Source organism: Mus caroli, chromosome 2, assembly GCF_900094665.2.
Source record: "Mus caroli chromosome 2, CAROLI_EIJ_v1.1, whole genome shotgun sequence".
In the NCBI taxonomy this organism is placed as follows: Eukaryota; Metazoa; Chordata; class Mammalia; order Rodentia; family Muridae; genus Mus; species Mus caroli.
In genome coordinates, this window is record NC_034571.1 from 113869219 (window position 1) to 113894449 (window position 25231).

General features: G+C 46.0%; 1 protein-coding gene across 1 annotated transcript; it reads right to left on the minus strand.

Annotated features, from left to right (window-relative positions):
- Nucleotides 1-2152: 2152 nt before the first annotated feature.
- Nucleotides 2153-21033, minus strand: Epb42 (erythrocyte membrane protein band 4.2). The gene is made up of 13 exons (XM_021155497.1): nucleotides 20740-21033; nucleotides 18632-18817; nucleotides 17472-17705; nucleotides 14654-14772; nucleotides 13716-13820; nucleotides 12310-12487; nucleotides 11758-11896; nucleotides 11374-11477; nucleotides 10423-10665; nucleotides 9156-9455; nucleotides 6463-6623; nucleotides 6130-6263; nucleotides 2153-3547 (listed from the first exon to the last, which is right to left on the minus strand). Exons 1-13 carry the CDS (start codon nucleotides 20747-20749, stop codon nucleotides 3385-3387), a joined length of 2076 nt encoding a protein of 691 aa, XP_021011156.1. The 5' UTR covers nucleotides 20750-21033; the 3' UTR covers nucleotides 2153-3384.
- Between the last annotated feature and the right edge of the window lie 4198 nt (nucleotides 21034-25231).

Consider the following 25231-nt stretch of genomic DNA (forward strand, 5'->3'; position numbering starts at 1 on the left):
ACTCACTTTGTAGACCAGGCTGGCCTCAAACTCAGAAATCCGCCTGCCTCTGCCTCCCGAGTGCTGGGATTAAAGGCGTGCGCCACCACGCCCGGCTCTTTTTTTTTTTTTTCAGGCTGTGTTTTATGGGTGGAGTCTCAGACTCCGTGCCCTGCCCTCTGCTGTCCGCACTGCAGCTCTCTCCACAGTCCATGCAGGTTGGGGTGGTGTTGCTCAAATCAAAACCACAGCAGAGTGCTGCTTACTGACTTACTGCATCATGGCCTGCTCAGCCTGCTTTCCTCTGGAACCAGGACCACCAGCTCAGGGATGGCACTGCCTACCATGAGCTGAGCCCTCCCCCATCAATTACAAAGATGCCTTACAGCTAGATCTTATGAAGACATTTTCTCAGTTGAGGTTTCTTCCTTTAAATAACTTTAGTTTTTGTCAAGTTGACATAAAGTTAGCCAGCACAATTGACCTCTTGTCAACTTGACACACAAACATATCACTGTTAAGTCATAACCTTTCCTATTTTTGGTTCACCCCCAAGATCTCAGATTAATAAATAGCATTGTAGTGGTTTGAATGAAAATGGCCCCCACGGGCCCATAGGCAGTGGCATTATTAGGAGGTGTGGTCTTGTTGGAGGAAATGTGTCACTGGGGGTGGGTTTTGACGTTTCAGATACTCAAACCAGGCCTAGTATTACTCTCTTCCTGCTGCCTACGGATCCAGATGTAGACCTCTCAGCTCCTTCTCCAGCACCATGTCTGCCTGAGTGCTGTCATGCCTCCCCTCCATGATGACAGTGGACTAACTCTGAAACTGTAAGCCAGCCCAAATTAAATGCTTTCCTTTATAAGAGTTGCCATGGTCATGGTGTCTCTTCATGGCAATAGAACACTGACTAAGACAATCGCAAATAGATCAGACATTATAAACTTAGAAGTCTTAGTCTTTACCAATTCAAACACTTTAAAAAGTTCAGTCTCTTTAAAAATCGAAGTGTATTTTAAAACCTAAAATCTCTTTTTAAATTCAGTTTCTAAACTGTGGGCTCCTGTAAAATCAAAAATAAGTTAAATACTTTCTTACTTCAAGATGGAAGAACCAGGGTACAGTCACAATCTGAACAAAGCAAAACCACACTCCATCAGTACAAGTAACTCCATGTTCTATATCTGGGATTTACTCTAATTTGAGTTCAGGAACTCTAACCCTGCCACAAACTGCCAGGCCTCAGCTGCTCCCATGACCCATTCACACCTTCAAAAACAGCACCACTTGAGTAACTTACATCACCAAGTCTGGCTGCCAGCACAAGGTATAACTATGGCTGCCTCTGGAACACAGCTTCTGTGTGTTGACTCTGAGGAAGCACTTCCCAGAAGACTTCACCCCAATGATGCTGGTCTCTTCTTAATGGCAGCTGATTCTTCAGCCCCAGCTGACCAGTATTTCTTATCCCAGCAAAGCAAAGGTTTTACCTTAATGGTTCTGTTCTTTTGTTAATCAGATCCAGTTCTTCAGCTCCAGCTGAGCAGACACCACAGACTTCTTCACAATATGACCCCTTGGAGTCCTTACTTCCCTTTGAAAGTTCACAAACTCCACTGTCTTCATTGCTTTCAATAATCTTATCTTCCAAGCTCCTACAGAACATCCCACTGAGCCCTCAGCACTCAATGACTTCTAGCCCAAAGTTCCAAAGTCCTTCCATAATCCTCCCCAAATCATCATGGTCTGGTCTGTCACAGCAATAACCCACTCTCCTGGTACTAATTTCTGTCTTAGTCAGTGTTCTATCGATGTGAAGAAACACCATGACCATACCAACTCTTATAAGAGAGAGCATTTAATTGGGACTTGCTTACAGTTTCAGAGGTTTAGTCCATTAGTCATCATGACAAGGAGCATGGCAGCATTCAGGCAGACATAGGGCTGGAGAAGTAGCTGAGAGTTCTACATCTCAATCTACAGGCTGCAGGAAGAGAGACACTGGGCCTGGCTTGGGCTTTTGAAACTTCAAAGCCCACCCACCAGCAACACACTTCCTCCAACAAGCCAGACCTCCCAATCCTTCTCAAACAGTTCCACCAACTCGGGACCAAGAGTTTTAATTTATGAGCCTTTAGGGAACATTCTCAGTCAACCCACCACAAGCTCATTTGTTAGCTTTGTCCACTTTATTAAGAAGATTTGTTTTCTTTATACATACCCATTTTGTCATTGTTTAATATAACATGTATTCTCAAATGTAAACACACTTTTATAAAGCAAAAAAACGCATGAATTTATAATTTAGACAGAGATTTTGATACATTGTTTCCAACTACATTGCTATGAAATTATATGTTGTGTGCATCTAGAACAACAGTTCTCAACCATGGATCTCGAACCCCTTTGATGGTCACATGTCATATATCCTGAATATCAGATATTTACATTATGACGCATAACAACAGCAAAATTATAATTATGAAGTAGCAACAAAATAATTTTATGGTTGGGGGTCACCACAACACGAGGAACTGTACTAATGGGCCTCAGCATTAGAAGGTTGAGAACCACTGCTCTAGAAGATCATATGTTGGAAAGCAGGGTAAAGCTGCAGTGGGGTGTGGTGTATGACCTGAATAGAGTCCCCCGAATACACCAGCACTCATGAAGATCTAGCTATAGATAAGTTTAGTCTATTCTTTCAGGTCCTATGTTATGTGTTATAATAGCTCTATCCATTCATCTTTGGGTCTTTTACAATAACCACCAGGGAAAGAATTAATGTAATTTTAGTATTATGTGAAAATTCTATTTTTAGTCAATATTGTTCTATGTCATCAGAAGTAGATTTAAATATTAGGTTGTCTTTCATTCATGTAGGTTAATGGATATGTTAATGAGCAATAAAATGGTGTGAAACATCTGAACACCCCAAATCTGAATGTACTCTGAAAAGGTAGTCAGAACATCTCATTATACTTGGAGAAATTATCTGAGTGTCTTTTCAAAGGCTTGTTTTTATCACTTACGGAGTTTAGTCTAAGACAAATAGTGTTTCTGACTGCTTTAGGTTGGCTTGATACAAATGGATTTTGGAGCCAGGCAGTGGTGGTGCATGCCTTTAATCCCATGCCTCTGGGAGGCAGAGGCAGGCGGATCTCTGAGTTCAAGGCCGTGATCTACAGAGTGAGTTCCTGGACCAACAGGACTACATAGAGAAACCCTGTCTCAAAAATACCAACCCACCAACCAACCAACCAAATAACCAAAAAACAAGGAAAAAAATGGATTTTGGTTTCTGTGAATCCAGCTGGTTTTTGGCCACTGGTCTGTTGTTTGGTAGGCAGAATTTCCCTCTGGGGCATGTCTAGTTTTAGAAGGTTGAGGGTTGTTTGGGAGTTAAACAGAAACTTCAGGGGCCACCACAAGGACACTTCTGTAGCCGGTCAGGTTCTGGAACATGTCACAGTCTACCTCCACAGTGAGCCTGTGGAGCCCCAGATGTGTTGGGGTGAACTGGAACTGAGTATGTAGGCTGCTTCCTGGCCACAGAGAACCCAATCTGAAATAAAGGTAGAGATGGGTGTTAATTCTCCTCCGGGTCATTGCTCCACTGGTCTCCATGGGTTGTCTTTCCTGGCTGGAAGATGTGGGGCATGAGGATTTAGAAATCTAAGTGCATTGCTGGGAAGCCAGAAGTGATCATAAAGGAGGGGAGACAGGAGCTTCTCTATACAGAGCAACTGCGTGACTCAAGACAGCACTAGGATTTTGTGGGAAGCCACATACGACATTACAAGATGGTGCTGGCTACAGCTGGCCACCACCCATGAATATGGGTAAACAACCAATGTGCGCATGTGCAAAGAGTTTTTTGCTGAGTCACTGCCTGGCCTGGGGCATGTTAATGAGGAACTGAAAGCATAACCAATCAGGTGTAGATATGCCTCTCCTAGGCCTATATAAGCAGCTCCAGTTCTGGGGCTCCGGGATCTTTCGCCTACGCAGTCAATGCACTCCCAAATAAACATGTTGCAGAAGGATCCTGTTGTGGCGTCTTTCTTGCTGGCGAGTGGGTGTCTACAGGATTTGGTTTGGCCCTGTTCTTGGTAATAGTACTTACAGGCAGTGTGTTTGGCAAAGGCTATAGTTTTAAATGTCTTCCTGGTGAGCACAGTGGAGCCTGTAGGCATGATGAGGGAGTGCGAGTGTGTCAGAAGTTTATGGCTGACCTTCCTGGATTATGGTAGACCTTTCAGTAACTAAGGAAATGTTTGGAATTTTCTTTGAGGAACTTTGCTCCACAATTGGCCTGGAAGATCATAAAGTCTAGGTAAATGTTCATGGGTCCCTCTCTCATTCTATTGGTGAGAATGGCAAAATTTGATGATGCTGTACCCACTGGTACAATAAATTGGACCACCTTCTGGGAATCCCAGTGTTGCCTTGAAACTGTACCCAACCAAGAGTGAAGGAGGCAAAATGAAAGAGAATGCTTGCAACATCTAATACCACTAAGGGGCCTAAAATACACAGGAACTCCTAGAAGTCAACAAGAGTGACGGCAGCAAGGACGGAAGAAAAGCAGCCAAGAAGATGGAAAAGGGTGGGTCGGGGATTGGGGGGGGTATGGGGGACTTTTGGGATAGCATTGGAAATGTAAATGAGGAAAATATCTAATAAAAAATATTTTTAAAAAAATGTCTTAAGAGGGAGCTGGAGCTGGGCATGGTGGCACACCTTTAATCCCAGCACTCGGGAGGCAGGCAGATTTCTGAGTTCGAGGTCAGCCTGGTCTACAAAGTGAGTGCCAGGACAGCCAGGGCTACACAGAGAAACCCTGTCTCGAAAAACCAAAAAAAAAAAAAAGAGGGAGCTGGAGAGATGGCTCAGTGGTTAAGAGCACTGACTGACTGCTCTTCCAGAGGTCCTGGGTTTAATTCCCAGGAACCACATGGTGCCTCACAACCATCTGTAATGGGATTTGATATCCTCTTCTGGTGTGTCTGAAGACAGCTGCAGTTTATTTCCATACATTAAATAAATCTGAAAACAAAAAAAAACAAAACAAAAAAGATGGAAAAGGAAAGCTAGCCTAAAGAATGGCAAATTGGAACAGTAAGACATGGCTTTCTGCTAGACATTTTTTCCCCGACTGGAAAAAAAGAGAATAGTTGGATGTTTGCCAGAGAGGTGGGGAGAGAAACTGTATCTCAGTGCAGGAGGGATCCTACTACTAAATCTGGTAAGATCTGGACAAACCAGTTCATAGCCTGTGACCCAGAAATTCCACTCCTTGCAGATAAAATCCCTGGCATCACCAAAGTTTCAAACGAGCTTAGAAGGGGCAGCACAAGGCTGTTGGCTGTGAAACTCTGTGGCATCCGAGTGAGAGGTATGCGATGCCCAGCATAACTGAGCAGTAGGAGGCACACAATGGAGTATTATGGGGCCTAAGAAATGGACTTCACATATACATGAAAAGAAAAAGACCAAAAAAACCCTAAGCAGCTGTTTAAGTTAATGAAGCAACAATACACATGGTACATTGCTAAAGAGCCACACGTGGACATGGAGGGTGGTGAAGAGATTAGAAAGGAAAGGAATTTAACTAGAATTGTATCTCATGGTCGTGAATAGAAGAGCTTCCTTGTTAGACCGAGAGCCAGCATGGCTTATCTGTGTGTTCTCTGGTACCAGTTCTACCTCCCTTCTTCACCGCAATACCTAGGCTCTTCTTGGATGATCAGGACAGGTGCGGTGGGGGTTATGTGGGGTCCTCATTGTCTCCCTTATCCTCTCCTCCTGTTGACTTGGTGGTCCAGAACAAGATAGGCCATTTGGTGGCTTTAATTCAACTTCTGACGATACCTCCACTTTATCTCCAGCGATGTGGCGAAAGATGGATTACGGTTTTTTAAGTCAGTGAGTCCAAACCAGTTGAGATCTTTCAGTGGGATAAGAAGTTTACAGTCTTACCCTGGTGGTGGTGGTGCATACCTTTAATCTCAGCAAGATCTCTGTGAGTTCAAGGCCAGCCTGGTCTACAGAGTGAATTCCAGGACAGCCAGGGCTACACAGAGAAACCCTGACTCAAAAAATCAAAAACAGAAGAAGAGGAAGAAGCGTTTTACAGTCTCTTACCCATATCTCTTCTCTCTGTGAATGAGTCCCCTTCCAAAGATGGAGATGATGCAGTTCTGCATGGGGGCCTCTAAGGAGTTGTGCATTCTAACTGAGACAGTGAGGGACCGATACTGTGCTGCTCTCTTTGGCATCTGTAGGGAGAGGCAACACATAGAGAACTACTGATAGACTCTGGGGAAGGGACAGTCATTGATTTCAAGTGTCTACTCACCCTAAGAGACACACGTTCTCTAACAAGGCCACGCCTCCTAATCTTTCCTCAAACTCTTCCACAGTGACAGCCCTGAACCATAGCAGCTAAGAGTAACCGAGTGAAGAAGGAGTACCTACCTCGATGATAAGATCCGGTTTACCAATGGCCATATTTTCCTGGGCAAAGCAGCTGAGGCTGGTGTGGGAGTACCTTGCCATTGCCGTGACTCGGAGAAAGCTGTTCTCGGGTGGGGTTTGCTCAAAACAGGAGAAGGACAGGTTGGTGGATAGTCTCATCACTGCAACATTCAATAGGCAAGTCAGTACAAAGCACGGAGTGCATGCATGCCGGAATCAAAACGTAGCTCCACCAATGACAAGGGACTCAGGGTCTCACAGAAGACAGAAAGATGCTGCATTCCCTACGGCTACTCTGTGCTTTTCCAGGACCCCTGCCCCGTTACTACCTCTACCAAAACTCTTAGCAGACTGACTCACTGGGGATGTAGAAAAGCGCCTGTGAGCTACATCAGCCCATAAAAATGGTAGGATGACTTGTGTTACACGACCCTCTTCAAAGTAGTGCTTATCTCAAAACTTGCTACATAGCAGTTGCTGAACACAGTCCTGCCCCTTCTCCCATTCTCCTTCCTTTGTCACAGAAAGTGTTAGCTATCAACTGGGACTCTCTCAAGCTCTGGTGCCCATTCTCAACCTGCAGACATAGACATTTCCCCTGCTGTTACCTTTCCCCAGGGGATGTGCTGTCCCCTTGTCCTCATAGAGTCCTATGCCTTTTAAAATACATGCCCCATTCTCACCCACTGCTGTGTAGCCTCAGCCAACTTGTTTAACTTCTCTGTGTCTTGGTTTCCTCTGAGGGCGAATGGAACTAAGAATGGTACCCACCTCATCAAGTTGTGAGAAAAACGAGGTAAAGCATATACTGCCCTCACCACCATTTCTAGCAAATGTTAAGTACTCAGTAAATGTGAGTTATAATCATTCCAGTCGGCTATTTGCCCAGAGGCTATGCTGTCATATATAACCCACCTCTCCCAAAGCTTCAGTTTTTACTTTGATTATTTACAGCATATAAACAGAGTCGCCTTCAAAATAAGCCAAAGAATCATATGACCCCATCTCTATCCACTTAGCCTTTTCTTTTTCCCATCATGCTTTAGGAAGAACTCCACTTCCTGAGTTGAATTCCTTTAAACCCCAGGGATCCAGCCTGGGCCACTTTCCTAGTCTGTGCTCCTTGGCCAGGACATCTCAGGAACTCTCTGCCAACCTTGTTGTGTGTTCCTGTCCCCTTAGACTCCTTTGTCTCCCTCATGTTTGTTCTTTCCCTAAATCCACAAAGCTGGTGTGGCTAAGGCTCTCTCCTTGCCGTCTCATCTTCTTACATCTGGCCCTCCAGCACTGTAAGTGCTCTGTGCCCTGACTCTTAGTCATTCCCTCTGTGCCGCAAATTCTATGCCTGCTCTCCCACATGGACTGGACCTTGAACTCTGTGTTTAAGTTCTCAGCTGCCTGCTGGCTGTCAGAATACTTGGCTGTCTCATGGGCTTTTAAAAAACCATGCTATAACGAAGTTCTTCTTCCTCCCAAAACTTGCATCCCCCTCTTCCAGTGGCTCATGTAAACCATAGACAGACATTCACATTCACAAATCCAAATTCTCTCACCTCTGGGTTATGTCTTATTTCTGAGTGCTATCAGGCTAGCCTGGCTTTTGTCTCTGGATTTCAACTGTTACTAGTTTTAACCTACTGGTTCTCTATGGCTGCATGTAAGAATCCTTTATAATGCAGTCCCAATCTCACGCCACACCCCAAGCCAGTTAGATCAGATACTGGCAATGAGGCTCAGCATTAGGACTGCAAAGTCTCCCGGGTGCTTCTGTGCACAGCCAAGGTTAAGAACGCTGCTCTGACAGGACCTCCTCCATTTCATTTTGTCAAAAGGTTTTTCTTTTAAACATGGGCTTCTGATAACATTGACACACTAATGCAAACTTTTTACTAGCCCACTGTTACCCAGACAACAAAACTCAGCCTCCTGAGCATGACGTACAAGACTGTCTAGCTCTCATGCTAATTCACGCTGTGCCTGGGAAAGGCCCAGTGATGGGAAGAACAGAGACCTCATTTGCTGCAGTCCCGTGGATGAGCTCCATCCTTGTTCCTGAAGCTCACCCATGCAGTGAGATTTCGTCAAGAGTTCTGCAAATTCTGATGTTTGTGTCTACTACGGACTTTTGGACACAGGAGTATAGCCCAGGCATAGAGTTTCCCCAGGTGACTCCAGTGTATGACCAAGTTTAAGCAGGATTGATGGACTTCAGGGAATCTTAACCCTAAAATACATAGACTTTCTGAAGAATACCTGTGTGTGATTTCATCTCTGACTAATTAAACAAGCATCTAAAAGAGAGAAGGGACCCTTGTGCATCTTCCCTCTGTCTGGAATGCTTGGTACATTTTTCTAGCTGGCCCTTTTTCATTCTTCAAAACAGCCTTTTGTGGATCATCTGGGTGCAGACTGCCCAGCCTGGATGAGGGGCTTCCTGTCCTGCACTGTCGGTCTCCCCAAATGCTTTCTTACTACAGGGTGGGCTGTGTACTTATCTGATTGCAGTTGGGATTGTGGTCCTCTCAGTGTGTCAGAATGAATGTATAGGTGTTGAGTGACTGTATATGTGAATGTATATGTGTTGAATAGGAGTGAGCACCAAGGGGCTAAAAGCTGTCTCTAGGGACTCGTGGGTGGAGCCCAAGAAAGAATCATGTGTGTACAGGATGTCTTCTGGGGCCAGAGAGAATTACCCTGGTTGGGTTTGAGCATGAAGAACTGCTTCTTCCTCCAGAGATCAGCAGCGAGGACTCCATTGTAGTACAAAGCCTGGGCCCCAATCACCAGGTGCACCTTCTTCTCCTCGTCTGTGGGGTTAATCAAGGTCACTGAGAGCTGACCATCTCCACTTGGAGAGATGGAGCTAGATGCTTCGAAGAACATGTGTAGAGGATCCCGGGGCTCACAACTGGGAGGACACATGCCAGTGTCTTTCCCAAGCTTCAGTCTTTCTTTTTGGACTCTCTCCAGTACCTCCTTTTCTTGAAGAGATCCTGCAGAATAAAAGGGAATAGAGAGCACCCAGTAGGTACAGATTCTTCTGATAAAAGGGCAGGGTTAAAATGTATTTACCACTTTTGCTTAGATACCAGAATCCTAAAAAGCTTTGCAAATGCCTCAGGCTTTGAATTTGCCTTTTGCACAAGGAAAATACATTTTGTGACAGGTCAGTGCTGTCACTGGAGATATTTTTGCAAGAAGTTGACTCTCCGTGTGCGAAGGAACTTGGGAGTCATGGAGTATTCTTGAGTGGGGGAGATAACAAGGACATTCATTCGTGTCTTAGAACGTTCATCCTCGAAAGTGGAATGGGAAAGGGAACTGTGATGGAGACCAGAGCCAGGGAGTGGCCATCTTATGGGCAAGAGGTAAGGCAGCTGCAGGGTTACCTAGGTTGTGAGAAAGAACGCAGAAGACAGAGGCGAGCAGGGACAAGGTGCTGGGAAGGGGAGACTCAGGTTCAAGCATCCGGGTTTGAAGTGATAGATAAAAATGCTAATAGAGAGAAACAGTTGGTGATCTTGGAAGAGAGAGAGAGAGAGAGAGAGAGAGAGAGAGAGAGAGAGAGACTCCCTCAGTCCTGAAAGTCTTCTTGAACAAGGCTCGGTATTTAGTGCTTTGTTTCATAATAACAGTTCTCTGCTGGAGGCAATTTTGGCCCCCTAGAGGACATTTGGAAAAACATGAAGACATTTTTGGTCATCAGGACTGGCAGGAGTTGGGGACTGACATCTCATGAACAGAAGCCAAGAGAGCCCCGCAGTGCACTCTGCAGCCCAGCCTCCGACAGTACAGAAGGGTCTGATCCAAACCAGCAGTCATGCCAGCCAGGCTTGAGAAACCTACTGTTATTTGATGGGGAAAAGACTGGGGCTCTTCTGGCCTTCATGTACACCCCAATTCCCTTCCTCCCATTTGCTATCTCAAGTGGACAGGCCAGTTCCCATGGCCGCTCAGTACCTGTAGGATACTTGTAGTTCTGAGTGATGTCTTCGCAGCGGTCACTGCCTACCACCTTGGTGCTGATGCAGTTGCCCACATCTTTTCTGTTGGAGTTGGTCAACTCCAACTTCCCATCCTCACAGCACTTCCAGACCACACACGAGGCATTTACTGCAGCAAAGAGCTCTGGTACTGCGGGGTCCAGCTGCAGCTCCCCCTCCTTGACTGCTCTGACTGGGACCAGACTGCAGGATCCCAGGACTGAGGGGGAGAAAGGGCAGATGAGCAAAGGAGTCCCTCTTAGACCTCTGCTCTGGCTAGGGCTTATAGTGCAGACCTCGTCCTGTAATCATTTTTCCTTCTCCAGGATAAAGGTCGGAGGTAGGAAGGAGACAGGATTTCTGAGAAAGTTATCAGAAATGAAACTCACAATGATGCAGTGAAAACACTTTTAGGTCCTGGCCTATACCAGAAACTGGACAGGAAGGACCTCAGAGGAACACGATTAGTGCCCAGTTTAAATACTAATACGCTAGGGACAGGCCACCTTAATTGCTTCCGGTGTGCCAGGCCCCTGACAGTTCTGTTCCAGGACAAGGAGCCACCATTCTTCAGCTGCTTGGAGCTTCCCTCTGTAGGTTTGCGCTTACTATTGAGGCTCCTTTCACCCACACACAGATAACTCCCCTCCCCACCCCTCCAGCCACGTTAAGATCCTTTGGCCTTCATTGAGATGGTATTTCCTTGCCCATGGCTTTAAGTGGGTCTAGTGTTCATACAGTCTCACATGATAGCTGACATCTCTCCCCCCTGAGCCTGCTGGCACCATCTGGTCACTGTTACTTCTGCTTCTCCTGTTTTAGAGGGTAAAGACCCTCTCTGGACCACACACTGCTCCTAGATCCTTTGCAAGGGACCCTTTCAGCTCTTGCAGCCCTGGTTGGCCCTGGGCCCACCCTTAGGCTTTACCTCCATCTCCATTAGGAGCCCTTGGGTGCAGAATCTGCCATCCACCATAACCCTGGGACAAATCAGGTCTGTTCATCCAGCATTCTACAGAAGTTTGGAAGACCCTAGAAGTAGCAAAGGCAAAACTTCAAGTGGGGAAAAAAAGAATATGGAAGAAAAAGAGTCTAGGAATGTGGTTTTAGGGAGCTGTTGCCATGGGGATGGAGGACACTGGGCAAAATGAGCAATGACTCTCCTGGAGTGAAAACACCCCACCACTGACCACTGCCACCTCTTATAAGGGTCCTGAAAGCCTACTCTTAGCGCAGGGCTCTCCAACTGTGGAGGTTCACATGGAACTTGGCACTTTCTGGTCTAAAACTCTAATTCCTTTAGGCTTCTCACCAGATACGGCCCCTCTGTCCTTCTCCATTCTGGAGTCCCTCCTCACTGTAGTACTCATCCACCAGCAGGCTCCCAACTGTACCTTGGGCTGAATCAAATGTGGTAACGACTCGAGCTGGGATGCCCAGGCACCGTAGCACTGTGAGGAAGAGGCATGGGATATCAGAGGGGGCAGAAAAGCAGGATGAGTCTTAAATGACAGGTGACATTGTAGAAAGAGGAGGATTCTGCACTTAATAGACGAAGGCTGGTAAATGATACACAAATCACACAGCACAAGAATAGAGATCAAGAGGGGAGGTTTAGAAACACCGAGGCTTGCTCTGCAAGGGGAACAAGTTTGAGATCAGAGTTTGTAAATGAGCTCAGATTTGCAGAGGGGTGAGAATAGCAGCAGCTGGTGGGGAAATCAGTGAGGGGAAGGCTGTGGAGAGGAGGCTGTGCCAGCTTTAAGAGATGTCCCTCACACATGGAAGGCCAAGGGACAACTTAAGACGCAGACTAGACACTGCAGCCGCCCAGAGAGTGACCTGTGTATTGCCTGTCCTGTACCTGTGCAAACAACAGCAGCAAACACCCACGCCTGGGTCTCATACACGGCTCGTCCTTGGCCATTGAGCCACTGCCTTAGGATGGGCACGCTGCCCCGTCGTTTGTACAACAAGGCACCTTCCTGGGCAGCCTGGGTCTGTGAAATAGGCAGGACACTCTTCTTCTTGAGGGCATGCAACTGTTGGGGCAGATATGGTTGTCAGTGAGAGTCCTGTGGCTGGGCAGCTTGCAGGGGCCAGCAAGGAATGCTTATTGCAGCTAGACAAGCGTGTGACTCAATCTCCGGAGCTTTGTTCAACCAGCATGCTCCAGGTTCCAGCTTTTATTCTAACTGCTTTATAACCTCAGCATCAGACCCAGGGCTCCTCACCTAAAGCATCTTCCAGCCCCAGCCATAGGGAGGAGAAAGAGAGTTGGTTCTACTGTCCTCAGCTCCCATCCTGACTCCTTCAGTGTTGTTTGTCCTGGGTCCTAGAGGCCACTTATTTTAAACCTCTTCCTTCTTACAGAATAGCCTTGATCCCACACCCTGCCTTTTAGAGAGGGAAGGAGTGCTATGAAAGGAAATAGGGACTGTATTACTTCTCTGAAAGGATTTTGTGGACATGGTATGCTGGCTAGTTTTATGTTAACTTGACATACGGTAGAGCCATCTGAGAGAAGGGAACCCCATTGGTGAAAATGACTCCTGTAAGGCATGTTCTAAATCACTGACTGATTGATAGGGGAGGGCCAGCCTATTGTGGGTGGAGCCATCTCTGAGTTGTTGGTTCTGGGTTCTTTAAAAGAGCAGACTGACCAAGCCATGAGGAGCAAGCCACTAAGTAGTACCCTTCCATGGCCTCTGCATCTGCTCCTGCCTCCAGGTTCCTTCCCTCTTGAGTTTCTGCCTTAGTTGCCTTCAATGGACGGTGACTCTGGATTTGTAAGTTAAATAAACTGTTTCCTCCCCAACTTGTTTTTGGTCATAATAATTTCATAACAGTAATATTAACCCAAACTAAGACACATGGAAAACACAAGCTATCTTTAAGGTTTGCATATTCTTAGGAACATTTAGAAATAAAACAAGACCGTTGGATTACCATAGCAAGCACTGAGAAGGAGAGGGCACATCTCCCCTCCTAGGGATTTAAGCCTGCAGGTCAGGGCTGGGAGGATGATAGCGCTGAGGAAAGCCAGGTCAGTTTCTTCTCTCCCTGGCTTTTGTCTGAGAGGAACCCTGCTCCCTTTTTCTTGCCTTTCCCTTCTCTCCCATCAGGCTGTGCTCTGGAGACCTTCTCCCGCACCCCAGGAAAGGGGACCTATTTGTGCTCTGAGGGCTTCCAGAGCCATGAAGGTGGACCCCTCAGACGAGTGCTCACGTCCCATCTCCTCTCCCTCTGCTTCCCCAGCCTGGTGCTCACCACGGCGCCCACCACTCGGGCCAAGTGTGCAGGCTGGTTCCAGTCTTTCACTTGCTTGTCCACACTCAGTAACTTGAGGCTGAGGTCCATGACATCTTTCTCAAACTGTAAGGACAACGCAGGATAAGATGAAGAAGGGTTTCCGGGCCAGGCAGCATCTCACAGAATTTGTTATCTTGTCCCTCTCTTAAGCCTGTGTCTTATATCTTCCTCACCTGCCTCAATACCCACCATGGGTGTTCTGACTCTTCTCTCTTCTTACCACACCACCTGGCCATGTACCCAATACCCACTACTTTGTTCTGTGGGCTGATTTTTCTGATAGGCTGTGATCTCATGAAAATTGGTATTGGGCTAGCTATTTGTTCGTTTGTTTGTTTGTTTGTTTATTGAGACAGGATCTTACTGTGTAGACCAGGATGGCTTTGAACTCGCAGAGATCTGCCTGCCAATGCCTCCCAAATGCTTGGATTTAAGGCATGTGCCACTATCAGTGCCATGTCGTTTCAATTCATTTACTTTCATTCATTCCTACTTAGTGAATATCTAATGTTCCTACAGGCACTAAGGCAGGTATGGAAGGCTGCAGATAGCTCCCACTCTGCAGGAGTCCCTAGTTGGGATCTGTATAGCCTTTCAGATAACACACCATAACAACATAGCTCAGACTCTAGGCGTTTATCCTAGATGGCACAATGGAACAACGCCTCCATCTTTAGGCATTAGGAGAATTTTTCCAGAAGGTAGTAAGACTGGAGAGGTAGTTTTCCAAGGGGAAAGAGAAGGAAGCTAGTCCAAGCAGCAGCTGTGGAGAGTATAGTAATGTGGTCCAAAAGGAACAGAGGCGCCTCAGGTTGACAAGGGCTCTTGAAACTGCTAGCTTTGGCCCGAGTATTGAAGGTTATGTGTGCCTCTTCTTTCCTAGAGGTCCCTGTTACCTGACCAAAGTCCCAGGGCTCTTCCTGAATGCAGTCAGCTGTGCCCAGGTAGATAAAGCCATTCTGGTTCAACACATATTCAGTGCGTTCAGCCTCGTTCTGCAGGAATACAGCATCATCTGTCAAGAAGCAGGAGAGGTTGAGGCCTGAGGATGCTGGGTCTGTCCTTTCCTACTGCCTCATTCGGTTCCCTTATCCAAGCATTAGGCAGAGCATCTCGAAGAGACTGCAGGTCAGAGAAAAACTTTGGCTTGTTAGTCCCAGATATCTTTGGCTTGTTTGGGACCAGGTCTCTGCAGCACTGTGTAAGGTAGGCCAGTTGACCCACAAACTTCTAGAGAGGCTCCTGTCTCTACTTCCCAATCTTCCTATAAGCACATTGCGTCCAGTTTTCCCTTGGATTTCAGGGATCTGACCTCAAGTCACCAGGCTTGCACAGCAATTACTTTTACCCACTGAGCCTTCCCCGACTCCTCAATATCTTTTAATGAAACCATTGTTCACTGAGGAAGCTGGAAACAGCATAGGGTTCAGCTTTTCTTGTCAGATTTTCTCTCTCAGCTTTGGTGGCCAGGCAGTCAGTGTGTGTGTGTGTGTGTGTGTGTGTGTTCATGTGTGCACGAGTTCAGGTACTATGGAGTGGCTCGACTAGTTTCTAGGAACATTAAAGGAAAAGAGTTTCTAGGCTACAGAAACACTAAACACTTAAAAGCGCCCAGGCATGTGGTATTATCTCTGCATCCTGTGTGCTGGGATTAAAGGAATGTGCTACCACACTCAGCCCATTGGAACCTCTCTCAGTCATCTCTCAGAGGAGCAGAGGCAATGGCTCCCACTGTCCAATCCCTCCATAGCAGGGCTTCCCTAGTTGGAGTCCTATAAATGGAGCAAGAAGGCAGGAATCCTAGCAGTGGAATCATGAGTGGATTCCTTCAGAACCCAGTGCTGCCCTCACACTGTCTTGTTGGGACTGTGTTTTGGCTGCCAGGGGCTAGCTTTGAGTGTAGACTCTGGGCCGGTCATCTGGGATGTACTAAAGCCTCAGCTTTGGAAGAGTGCCCCCAAGATCTTCCTGTCAGTATGTGGCAAAATGTGGGACCTCTCTCAGCAGAAGGATCCTGAATCTACAAATGAATAACACGGGGCAAAAGAGACCAGGATAGAGGAGTTCCCATCTATTGTGTAACTTGCTGAGACACAAAGGAAGGCCCTGGGCTGAGAGCAGGCAGGACTTACCTTAGGACGTCCTCAACCCTTTAGACAGTTCATCATGTTATGGTGACCCCCAACCATAAAATTATTTTTGTTGCTACTTCATAACTGTAATGTTGCTACTGTTAGGAACTGTAATGTAAATGTCTGTGGTTTTCAGAGGTCTTAGATGAACCTTGTAAAAGGGTCGTTTGACCCCTTAAGGCGTTGTGAACCACACACAGGCTGGGAACTAAATAAAGTAAGGGGTGGATACTGGAGGTCTCAATCTGGACAACTGAAGTTGTCCATTGGCTTCAGACATCATGGAGGAAAGAGCCTGGGGCTTGGCTCTAGTCATGGAACTGTAGGAACCTGGGGAAATTATTTTCTTTCCCATATTTCCTCTGGTGTCCCAGCCCTGCCTTATAAAGGGGGCCCTTCAGGCTGACAGTGAGATTATTGAAAGGATAAGGAAGTGTGTGTCTCGTGTCTTGAAGCTAGGAAAGCCAGGAGAGAGTTCCATTCTCCTAGTCAACCCCTAAGAATCTGCAGGATTAAGGTGGGTGTGACAGATTTTAAAGGGAAAGAGACTTGAATCTCAAAATAAGAAGGAAGGGACAATGTCCCATGGTAGCCTCATTTGGACAAACCACCTAGGTCCACTAGATGAAGCTCAGCTTTGACCAGAGCTGTACTTCATAGGAGGTCATCTGACCTCAGGGGAGCCACTTCTAGGCCAGCTCAATTACAGGACTTTAGACAGGTCAGTGTGGAGAGGACCCCACAGCCTGCCTTAATAACAGAATAAACGAGTGGAGAGTAACAAAGCCACAAGATAGGACTCCTTTACCATGAAGCTGATGAAGATAAGGACCCTCGTAACACAGACTCCTTTCACATTCTAGAGGAGTTGGGCAATTCAAAATTTTGTGTTCTTTTTCTTTAAAAATGTTTCCTTTCATTAGATAATCTATTGAAGCCTCAAAACCCAACTACATCCCAGAGAGAAACTGGGAGAGACAGGAAAGACATAGAGAAACCCCATCCCCTAGACCACCTCATTCCTGTATCTCTTCCTAGTGCTCGTCCTCACTGTGTGTGTGTGTGTGTGTGTGTGTGTGTGTGTGTGTGTCTGACTGTGTCTGTGTATCTGTGTGTCTATCTCAGTTTATGTACACATGGGTGCTCTGGTATATACCTGGGCATTCAGAGGCCAGAAGAGCAGGTCAGATCTCTTGAACCTGGCTTTAAAGGCATTTGTTGGAGACCTGGCTTGCTATTTATGATCTGGGATCCAAGCCTTTGTCTTCACTCTTGACTGCTGAGCTATCTATCTTTCCAGCTCCTCTTTTCTCTATTATTACAGTAAAGGGTAGATATATTTTTTTTTAGTTCCTCTCAAAGCATCCAAAATAGTCTGAAGCAGCACCAGAGTTTGTCAGTAAGATAAGTATATACTTGTAACATGAAGTCCCAGGGACACCAAGATGGAACCCTGAGCCTGAGAAGATACTTGCTGGAATTTAATGCTGGTGTTACCCACAGGGCTACCTGTTGGACCTGTATCCCAGCTCTGACTCCCTGCATCCCTGTGCATCTGAGACCAGCTTAGGTCCAAACTTACCTCTGTTCCATGGATTAAAGAGCAGTGTGAATTGACCCAAGGGGTATTGTTTCTTTCCTGAAACCTGAAGCAAGAGTGAGTAGTGGCCAATGACAGCATCCACGGGTGTGGTCACAGAGATGGTCCAGTGTTGGGCATCTCTTTCCTCCACTGCTGCACTCCACCCTTTTTGGTCCCCAAGAGAGGAAATCGGGAAGATGGCTTGGGTCTTATTGATCTTGGAAGGTTGCTCTCCTGAAATGCACAGTAATAAATTGGTCATTTGGACTTCCAGGTCACAGGTCAGAGGTATAAATCAAGGTCTTACAAAAATGGAGGAGGTGCCAACTAGTTTTGGAGGAGAAGAAAAGAGGACCTCCTATACAGAGAAACATGAGAGGATAATGGGTGAACACAGGCTCTGGGTGCTTATGGATCCATGTCTATGAAAGGGTCACAGTCTACAAAATGGGTATAATAATGGTACAACCATCCCTCTGACCCAGGAGTATTGGTTCCAGAACCACCTGCAACACCTAAATCCAAGGTTGTTTATATCTCTTTATATAAAATACCATGGCATTGTATTTTCTTGCATATTAATCTTCTCATTATGTATGAATCCTTATACAGTGTGACTGCTACATAAAGTCACTATGTTGTGTGTTTTAAGAATTGCTGATGAGAAGGTAAAGACTGTACTCGTTCAGTACAGGGACAATCTTTGCCCCTGTATGTTCCATCATGGTTGGCTGATTCTGAGGAAGCAGAACCCACAGAGCTGGAGAGCCTGTGAAGCAAGTAAATTAGATGTTGCTTATGAAGTGCTTAATACATTATACAGATTTCCGCAACGAGTGCAGACTAGATGCTGTGCATAGCCAGAGTCAAAGCCCACGCAGCCTTTTCTACACAGTGGCAGTCAAATAAATCAAAGCTCTTAACGGCGATGCAGCCGGGCACTCCAGAATCATAGTGAACAGCATTTCTTACACACATTATCTCCTTATTATTATTATTATTATTATTATTATTATTATTATTATCCCCTTAAGCAGGACAGCTTAAGGCTCAGCTACTGCTTGGACCATTTGTCCCTTGGTCTTCCGAGAGGATGCTTGGAAGAAATTCCCCCTCCAAATCCCCAAGTCCCCACAGTGGTCTAGGCCTGTCACACATACCCGTTTGTGCAATGAGAGCCACTTTCTTCAGGGCAGACAGAAATGTGTGGGTTGGAGCACGGAAGTTCAGGGTGATAGTGAAGGACTGTCCTCTCCTCAAAGTAAGGTCCTGGGAGCTGATGGCCTTGGTGTGATGCTCCTCGTTGTTTTCTGCTGCGTGGAAGTCACAGCTCTTGATGCTCAGAGCTGTTGTGGGACAAAGCGAAGTCATAGATATGAGGAAGGTGAATAAAAGTCACCTTCCAGGAGTGGGGTTCGAGTCCCAGGTTCCATTTCCTGTGCAGCTCATTCGAACTTCAGCTTTCCTCTCTTTAGATAACTATCCCTCTTTGAAGAGTTATACGAAATGAGGTTATACACATATATACTTCTGTTTCTGTGCTAGCATTTACTTTGCATTAGCATAATGACAAACATGTATTAAGACCCATTAAACATTAACATTTATTTCTGGCTCTAAATCCAAACAATGAATAAATCTTGAATCTTGCCCACTCCTCATAGCCCTCGTTTTTGAGACAGAGCCTCATGTACCCTGGACTGGTCTTCAACTTTCTGTGTACCTGATGTTGAACTTCTGATCTTCCTGAATCCCCCTTCAGGCACTGGGATCGAGCACAGGGCTGTGTCTACCAGGTGAGCAATCCACCCCCCGAGCTACAGGCTTAGTGCCACACTCAGGGTTTTGAGAGCACAATCAGATAATATTAGAACTGGTTTGAGGCCACTGAGTCAAATCCTCTTGTCATAAAGATGAGATGGGCAAGGCTGAATCAACTCACCTGAGATCATGTGTGAGTTTTGATCTAAAGACTCACCATCTCATGACATTTGAGAGGAGGTGGCTGAGTTGTGAGCCCACCTTCTCTGATGGTTGAGTTGGACTGGGTGGTGGAGGAGTGAGCTGTCAAATGATGTGAATCAGGTACACTGGGCCCATACAGTAACTACAGCATCATGGTGTGAGCTATTCTTCAGAATCCTTTGGACTCTTGTTCTATCTGAGGCTTCCCTCTTTTACCTGAAAGGTGCTTGGTCACCTTCTCATACCTAGAGGCATTGTCTCTAAAGTCCCTGCTGACTTCTCCAGGTAGAGCTTGGTCCCATTTTACAGGTATCACCCACTGCTCCCTGCCCCTCGATCTGCATTTACTTCATTTCTGCATTCTCTGCCCAGAACTATGCTGAACACAACTGATTTCTCAGTTGATGTTTGCTCCCTCAAAGACAGACCATGAACATACAATCAGCCCCAAGAAGAGTTTCTCAGATGCGCTCGGGGCTCAGGCTGTACTGTGCTGGCCCTCAAAGCGGAGGCGCCCAGAGTTTGTCTCAATCGGTTTGTCTTACTGCTTTGCCTGTCTCTGTCCACCGTGCTTGTGATAACCGGCTCCCACCATCCCTTCCCTCCTATTAAGCTTTGAGGATGCGAGCCTCACGATTTCAGGCGTCTTTAGTTTCTTTCTATTGCTGTGCTAAAACACCATGTCCAAAAGCAATTTGGGGAAGAAAGGGTTTATTTTATCTTATGTAGTCCATCATCTAGGAAAATTGGGGCAGGAACCCAGAGGCAGGAACTGAAGCAGAAGCCTCGAAGGAACAGAGGAATTCTACTTACTCAGCCTGCCTTCTTATATACTACCCAGGACCACTTGCCTAGGATGGGCACAACCCACAGTGGGCTGGGCCCTCACACATCAATCGACAATAGAGAAAATGAACCACAGGCTGGCCCACTGGCCAAGCCACAGGGGATTTTTTTTTTTTTCTCAATTGAGATTTTCTTTTCCAAAATGATTCTGGCCTGTGTTGAGTTGACATAAAAAGGAGCCAGCACCCCAGGTGTAACTCATTTGTAGCATAGCCTATAGAGTTGTAGCCATTTGCATTATGTTGATCCTGGGCTATGAGTACAAATGCATGATAATTATTCATAAGTGCAATTAAAATCGCCATGCAACTGCCTACCCCACACTCACACCACCACCATTTCTCTTCCCACCCCTCACATCTTACATACCCTACCGTCACCTCCATTACCAACTTATTTCCTTGAATAAAACGTGTCACGATGACAGCCCCAGCAGCCAAGAACTGGGTTAGCTTACCTTGCCCCATGGCTGCAGGCTACTCGAATCCACAGCCCAGGAAGTGCTGACCTCGCACTGTTGCCTCTGTGTTCTCTTTCCAAATCTATCTCCACACTGGCGAAGATGGTGGACTTCTGTTGATTTAAAGCCCCTGAAAAGCCAATTCCCCTCACTCCTCCTGTGAGCCTGCTGACAGGTTTCTCGGCTGCTGTTCCCTCCCTGCTGCTATCTCCTAGGCCAGCTGCTGGGAGTGACCCTTTCCTCTTTCATGATGTCACGTAGACAGGAGGCCTAGGCAGGCCTCTGTCTGTCAGGCTAGAGCGAGAAGACCTGCTAGCTGGAAAAAGGTCCCTCAAAGCCTGACTCTTCAGTGACCTCAGGAACCCTTCACAGATGTCTTCTGGACAACTCTAGATGCTGCTGTATAAACAGTGGGTCCATACCCAACTCTGAACCTCCTGCCTCAAGTAAATTATGAGCAGCTGCTTACCATATGTATGCCAGGAAACCGTCTGTTTGAACGAGATAAGGAAATAGAGACTGTTGATAAAGAAAATACAGAGGCCAGGGCCCAGGCTCTTTCACGATGACCTGCTCTGGGACAGCCAACCAGAGACAGTTTAGAATTGTTTGGGGCTTGGCTCTAGTCTTTCTGTTTCCTCCTTGCTTCTTAAGGATGAAGGCACAGGAGAGGGTCTCCTGTCTGGCCCTCCCAGACTTTCTGGCTCTTTGCCCGGGCTTGCCAGTGTGTGTCCAGGGGAACACTCCGGGCAGCTGGTATGTGAGGTGCCCGTGGAAGGACACAGAACAGGCCACATGAGTGAGGACTGTTTCCTGTGGACAGGGAAGCTCGGGTGACTTGCTTTGCTGTTCACCCTTTAAAAACTTTTAACTATAACCTCCTTGAAGAATAATGACAGAAAGAGAGGAAGGAAGGAAGGAAGGAAGGAAGGAAGGAAGGAAGGAAGGAAGGAAGGAAGGAAGGAAGCACTACTGCCTCCAACCCCCCAAATAAGACATTTTCCCTAAGAACTGAAGAATCGGATTTTTCATTATTTGATTTTTTTTTTTAACCTGGAAAACACAAATCTAAACATGATGAGAAAAGGTGACTAGGATCTGGCCAGCACCAGCATCCTGAAGCCAGTATAGTAGTTTTCACACCTGTAATTACTGACTGTTGGAAATGTAATTAAAGCCTTAACTTACAGTTCTTAACAATGAGAGGTGGAATATCAGAAATAAACCCGAGGAATGTGGCAGGGCTCTGAGGAAAACGACTGGAGGGCAGAGGAAGCCGTGAAGAGATGAAAGTGTAGCTCACGAGCTTGGATAGGATGGCTTAGTATCATTAAGACACCAAACTTCCCCGGCTGATCTTCAGGTTCATGATCTTAAGGCTCCAGCAAACCCATCAAAACGATTGTCCTTTGAAACCAGGTAGACTGATTTTAAGTTTTAAAAGGAAACATAAAAAGCAGAAATGACATGTGATCAAGGTTCCTAGATAATAAAGGTGTGGGATCAGATGCAGATGAACAGAGGGTCAGGAAATTGAACAGAGGGGTGTAGCAATGAGGGATGGAGAACTGGGGGTAGCAACCAGAAAGTCCCAGATGCCAGGAAAGCAAGAGCCTTCCAAGACCCCATGGGGATGACATTAGCTGAAATACCCTACAATGGGCAAGGAGAACCTGTTGAGACCATATCCAAAGGTTAGGAATGGTTGAGGGATGGGGCCACCCAACTATCTCCAAAATTTTAACCCAGAATTGCTCCTGTCTAAAGGAAATACAGGAACAAAGAGTGGAGCAGAGACTGAAGGAAAGGCCATCCAGAGTCTGCCCTACCTGGGATCCATCCCACATGCAGACACCAAACCCAGACACTTTTGTGGATGCCAAGAAGTGCTTGCTGACAGGAGTCTGATATAGCTGTCTCTTGAGAGGCTCTGCCAGATCCTGACCAATACAGATGTGGATGCTTGCAGCCAACCACCAGACTGAACACAGGAACCCCAATGGAGGAGGTAGGGGAATGACTGAAGGAGCTGAATGGGTCTTATCTGGCATCAATGGGAGGAGAGGCCCTTGGTCCTGTGAAAGCTTGATGCCCCAGTGTAGAGGAATGCTAGGGCAGTGAGGTGGGAGTGGGTGGGTGAGTGGGGGAGCACCCTCATAGAAGCAGAGTAAGGGGGATGGGATAAGGGGTTTGTAGAGGGGAAACTGGAAAAGGGGATAACATTTGAAATGTAAATAAATAAAATATCTGATTTAAAAATAAATACATAAATAAATAAAAACATGATGATCCTGATAACTTAGAAACGTCTGTATTAAATGTACTAAACATTGTCTTTGAATCAGTGAAGGAAGAAAAAATTCATTAGTAAGTGGTTTGGAGACATTAACTTGTCATGAAGTTAACTTCCTATTAGACCACATACAATCCAGATGGATCCAAACTGTAAGGGTAGGGGCTGGAGAGATGACTCTGTCACTTAGAGTACTCAGCTGCTCTTCTAGAGAACTCAGGTTCAACTCCCAACACTCAGGTGGTTTACAACTGGCTATAATTCTGGTTCCGGGGATTCTATGCCCTCTACTGGCCTCTGCAGGTACCAGGCACACATAGTATACACACACACACACACACACACACACACACACACACACACACACAGAGGCAAAATACCCATATACATAAAATAACAATTAAAAATTTATTCTTTTTAAATGACCATTTGTGTATGTATGTCTCTGTGCCTGTTTTCTTGAGTGTATACATGTATAAAACATGCATGCAAGAGCCTGAGATGGTCAGAAGAGGGCTTTGGATACCCCGGAATTGGTTATAAGTTATAAGCCACCATGTGGGTACTGGTAATTGAGCCTAGATCTTCTGTAAGAGCAATAAGTATACTTAATCTCTGAGCCATCTCTTTGGCCCAATTAGAGTTAATTCTTTTTTTATTTTAAAGATTATTTATTATTATACGTAAGTACACCACTGTAGCTGACTTCAGATGCACCAGAAGAGGGCGTCAGATCTCATTATAGGTGGTTGTGAGTCAGCATGTGGTTGCTGGGATTTGAACTCAGGACCTTCGGAAGGGCAGTCAGTGCTCCTACCCGCTGAGCCATCTCGCCAGCCTGAGTTAATTCTTTTGATTCAGCTGCTCTAACTAGGCAAAATGAAGTTTATACAAGTATACTCAATACATTGATACTTAAAACAGTAAACAATTGAATATAACCTAAACATCCACAAATAAGATATTTTCAGGTAAACAGCGGTGCGCGAATTTAGTAGAACAAAGGTAAACAGAAGGCAACCACTGTCTGTAAACAGATATAGAACATTTTTCAAGCAATATTATTAATTTTAAAAAGTGAGACATGGGACAATGAACAGTGTAAGCTGCTTCTGTATAAAGGATGGATATATATGGGGAGGATATGAGTATGTTCTGTATAAAGGGATATATGTGGGGAGGGTATGTGTGAGTTCTGTATAAGGGATATATGTGGGGAGGATATGTGTGAATTCTATATAAGGGATATATGTGGGGAGGATATGTGTGAATTCTGTATAAGGATATATGTGGGGAGGATATGTGTGAGTTTGCTTGTATTTACCCAGAGCATTTCTGGAAAGTTCCTGCATTTGGACAAGGACATTCAGTGCCCAGCAGTAGGCTTTCTTCATCTGTACCCTTGTACCACGAGCATGAATTTATACATTAATTTTAAATTATCAAAACTTGCAAGGAAAAGAAAGGTCTTACTAGACAGCCACATTCCGAATAGAGACCTCCTACCTGAGCAGACAATGGGCAGAATTGTGGGCTTGCTCCATTTTGTGGGGTTTCTTTTATGTTTCAAACCATTTAGCAAAGACAATCTGCTGTAGTGGAATTCTAATGAGGCCTTCACAATATCTAGTTTCTGGAAGTTTCCACGGGGTGGGGCACTTTTAGAAGAGCCTGGAATAAGGCAGATGCCACTGTGGCTTGGTGTGGCCAGATATGGTGGAATATGTGAAGGGGAAGAAGGGGTGACCCCAAATGTCCATTCTGCTTCCTGTGACACCCACACCTTCCTACTCCCCGGTGCTCTGCAGGAAATCAGTCCCCCAGCTGGTGTGTCCCAAAAGATGGGTTTGTTTATTCAACCATGAGAGTGCAACATTTTGACCACTCTTATGCACCAGAAACTATATTAGATTCTCATAAATTAGATCCGTGTTTTTCTGCGCTTAGAAGCCTGTGTTCCAGCAGGGGGAGACAGACACTTCTAGGTGCCCGAAAGAGCTTGTCAGTCAGTCTGCCCTTGAGATAGGTGTGGAGTGGACGTTAGGATGGACTTCCTCATGAGTAGCGCTGAAGCTGAAGAGCTGGGAGGATAAATAGGTCCTGGCTAGCTGGGCGTGGTGGGAGGAGGTGGAATAGCTCATGCAGAGTTGCTAACGCAGAAAGCAGGTGGAAGTCCAGGATGCACGCGGGTTTGGT

Coding starts and splice junctions, on each gene's coding strand:
- Epb42 (XM_021155497.1), bottom strand. Junction 6,264..6,462: donor AACCGGATCTTATCATCGAG/GTAGGTACTCCT, acceptor CTCTCCCTACAG/ATGCCAAAGAGAGCAGCACA. Junction 3,548..6,129: donor CACAGAGAGAAGAGATATGG/GTAAGAGACTGT, acceptor CCTTTATTTCAG/ATTGGGTTCTCTGTGGCCAG.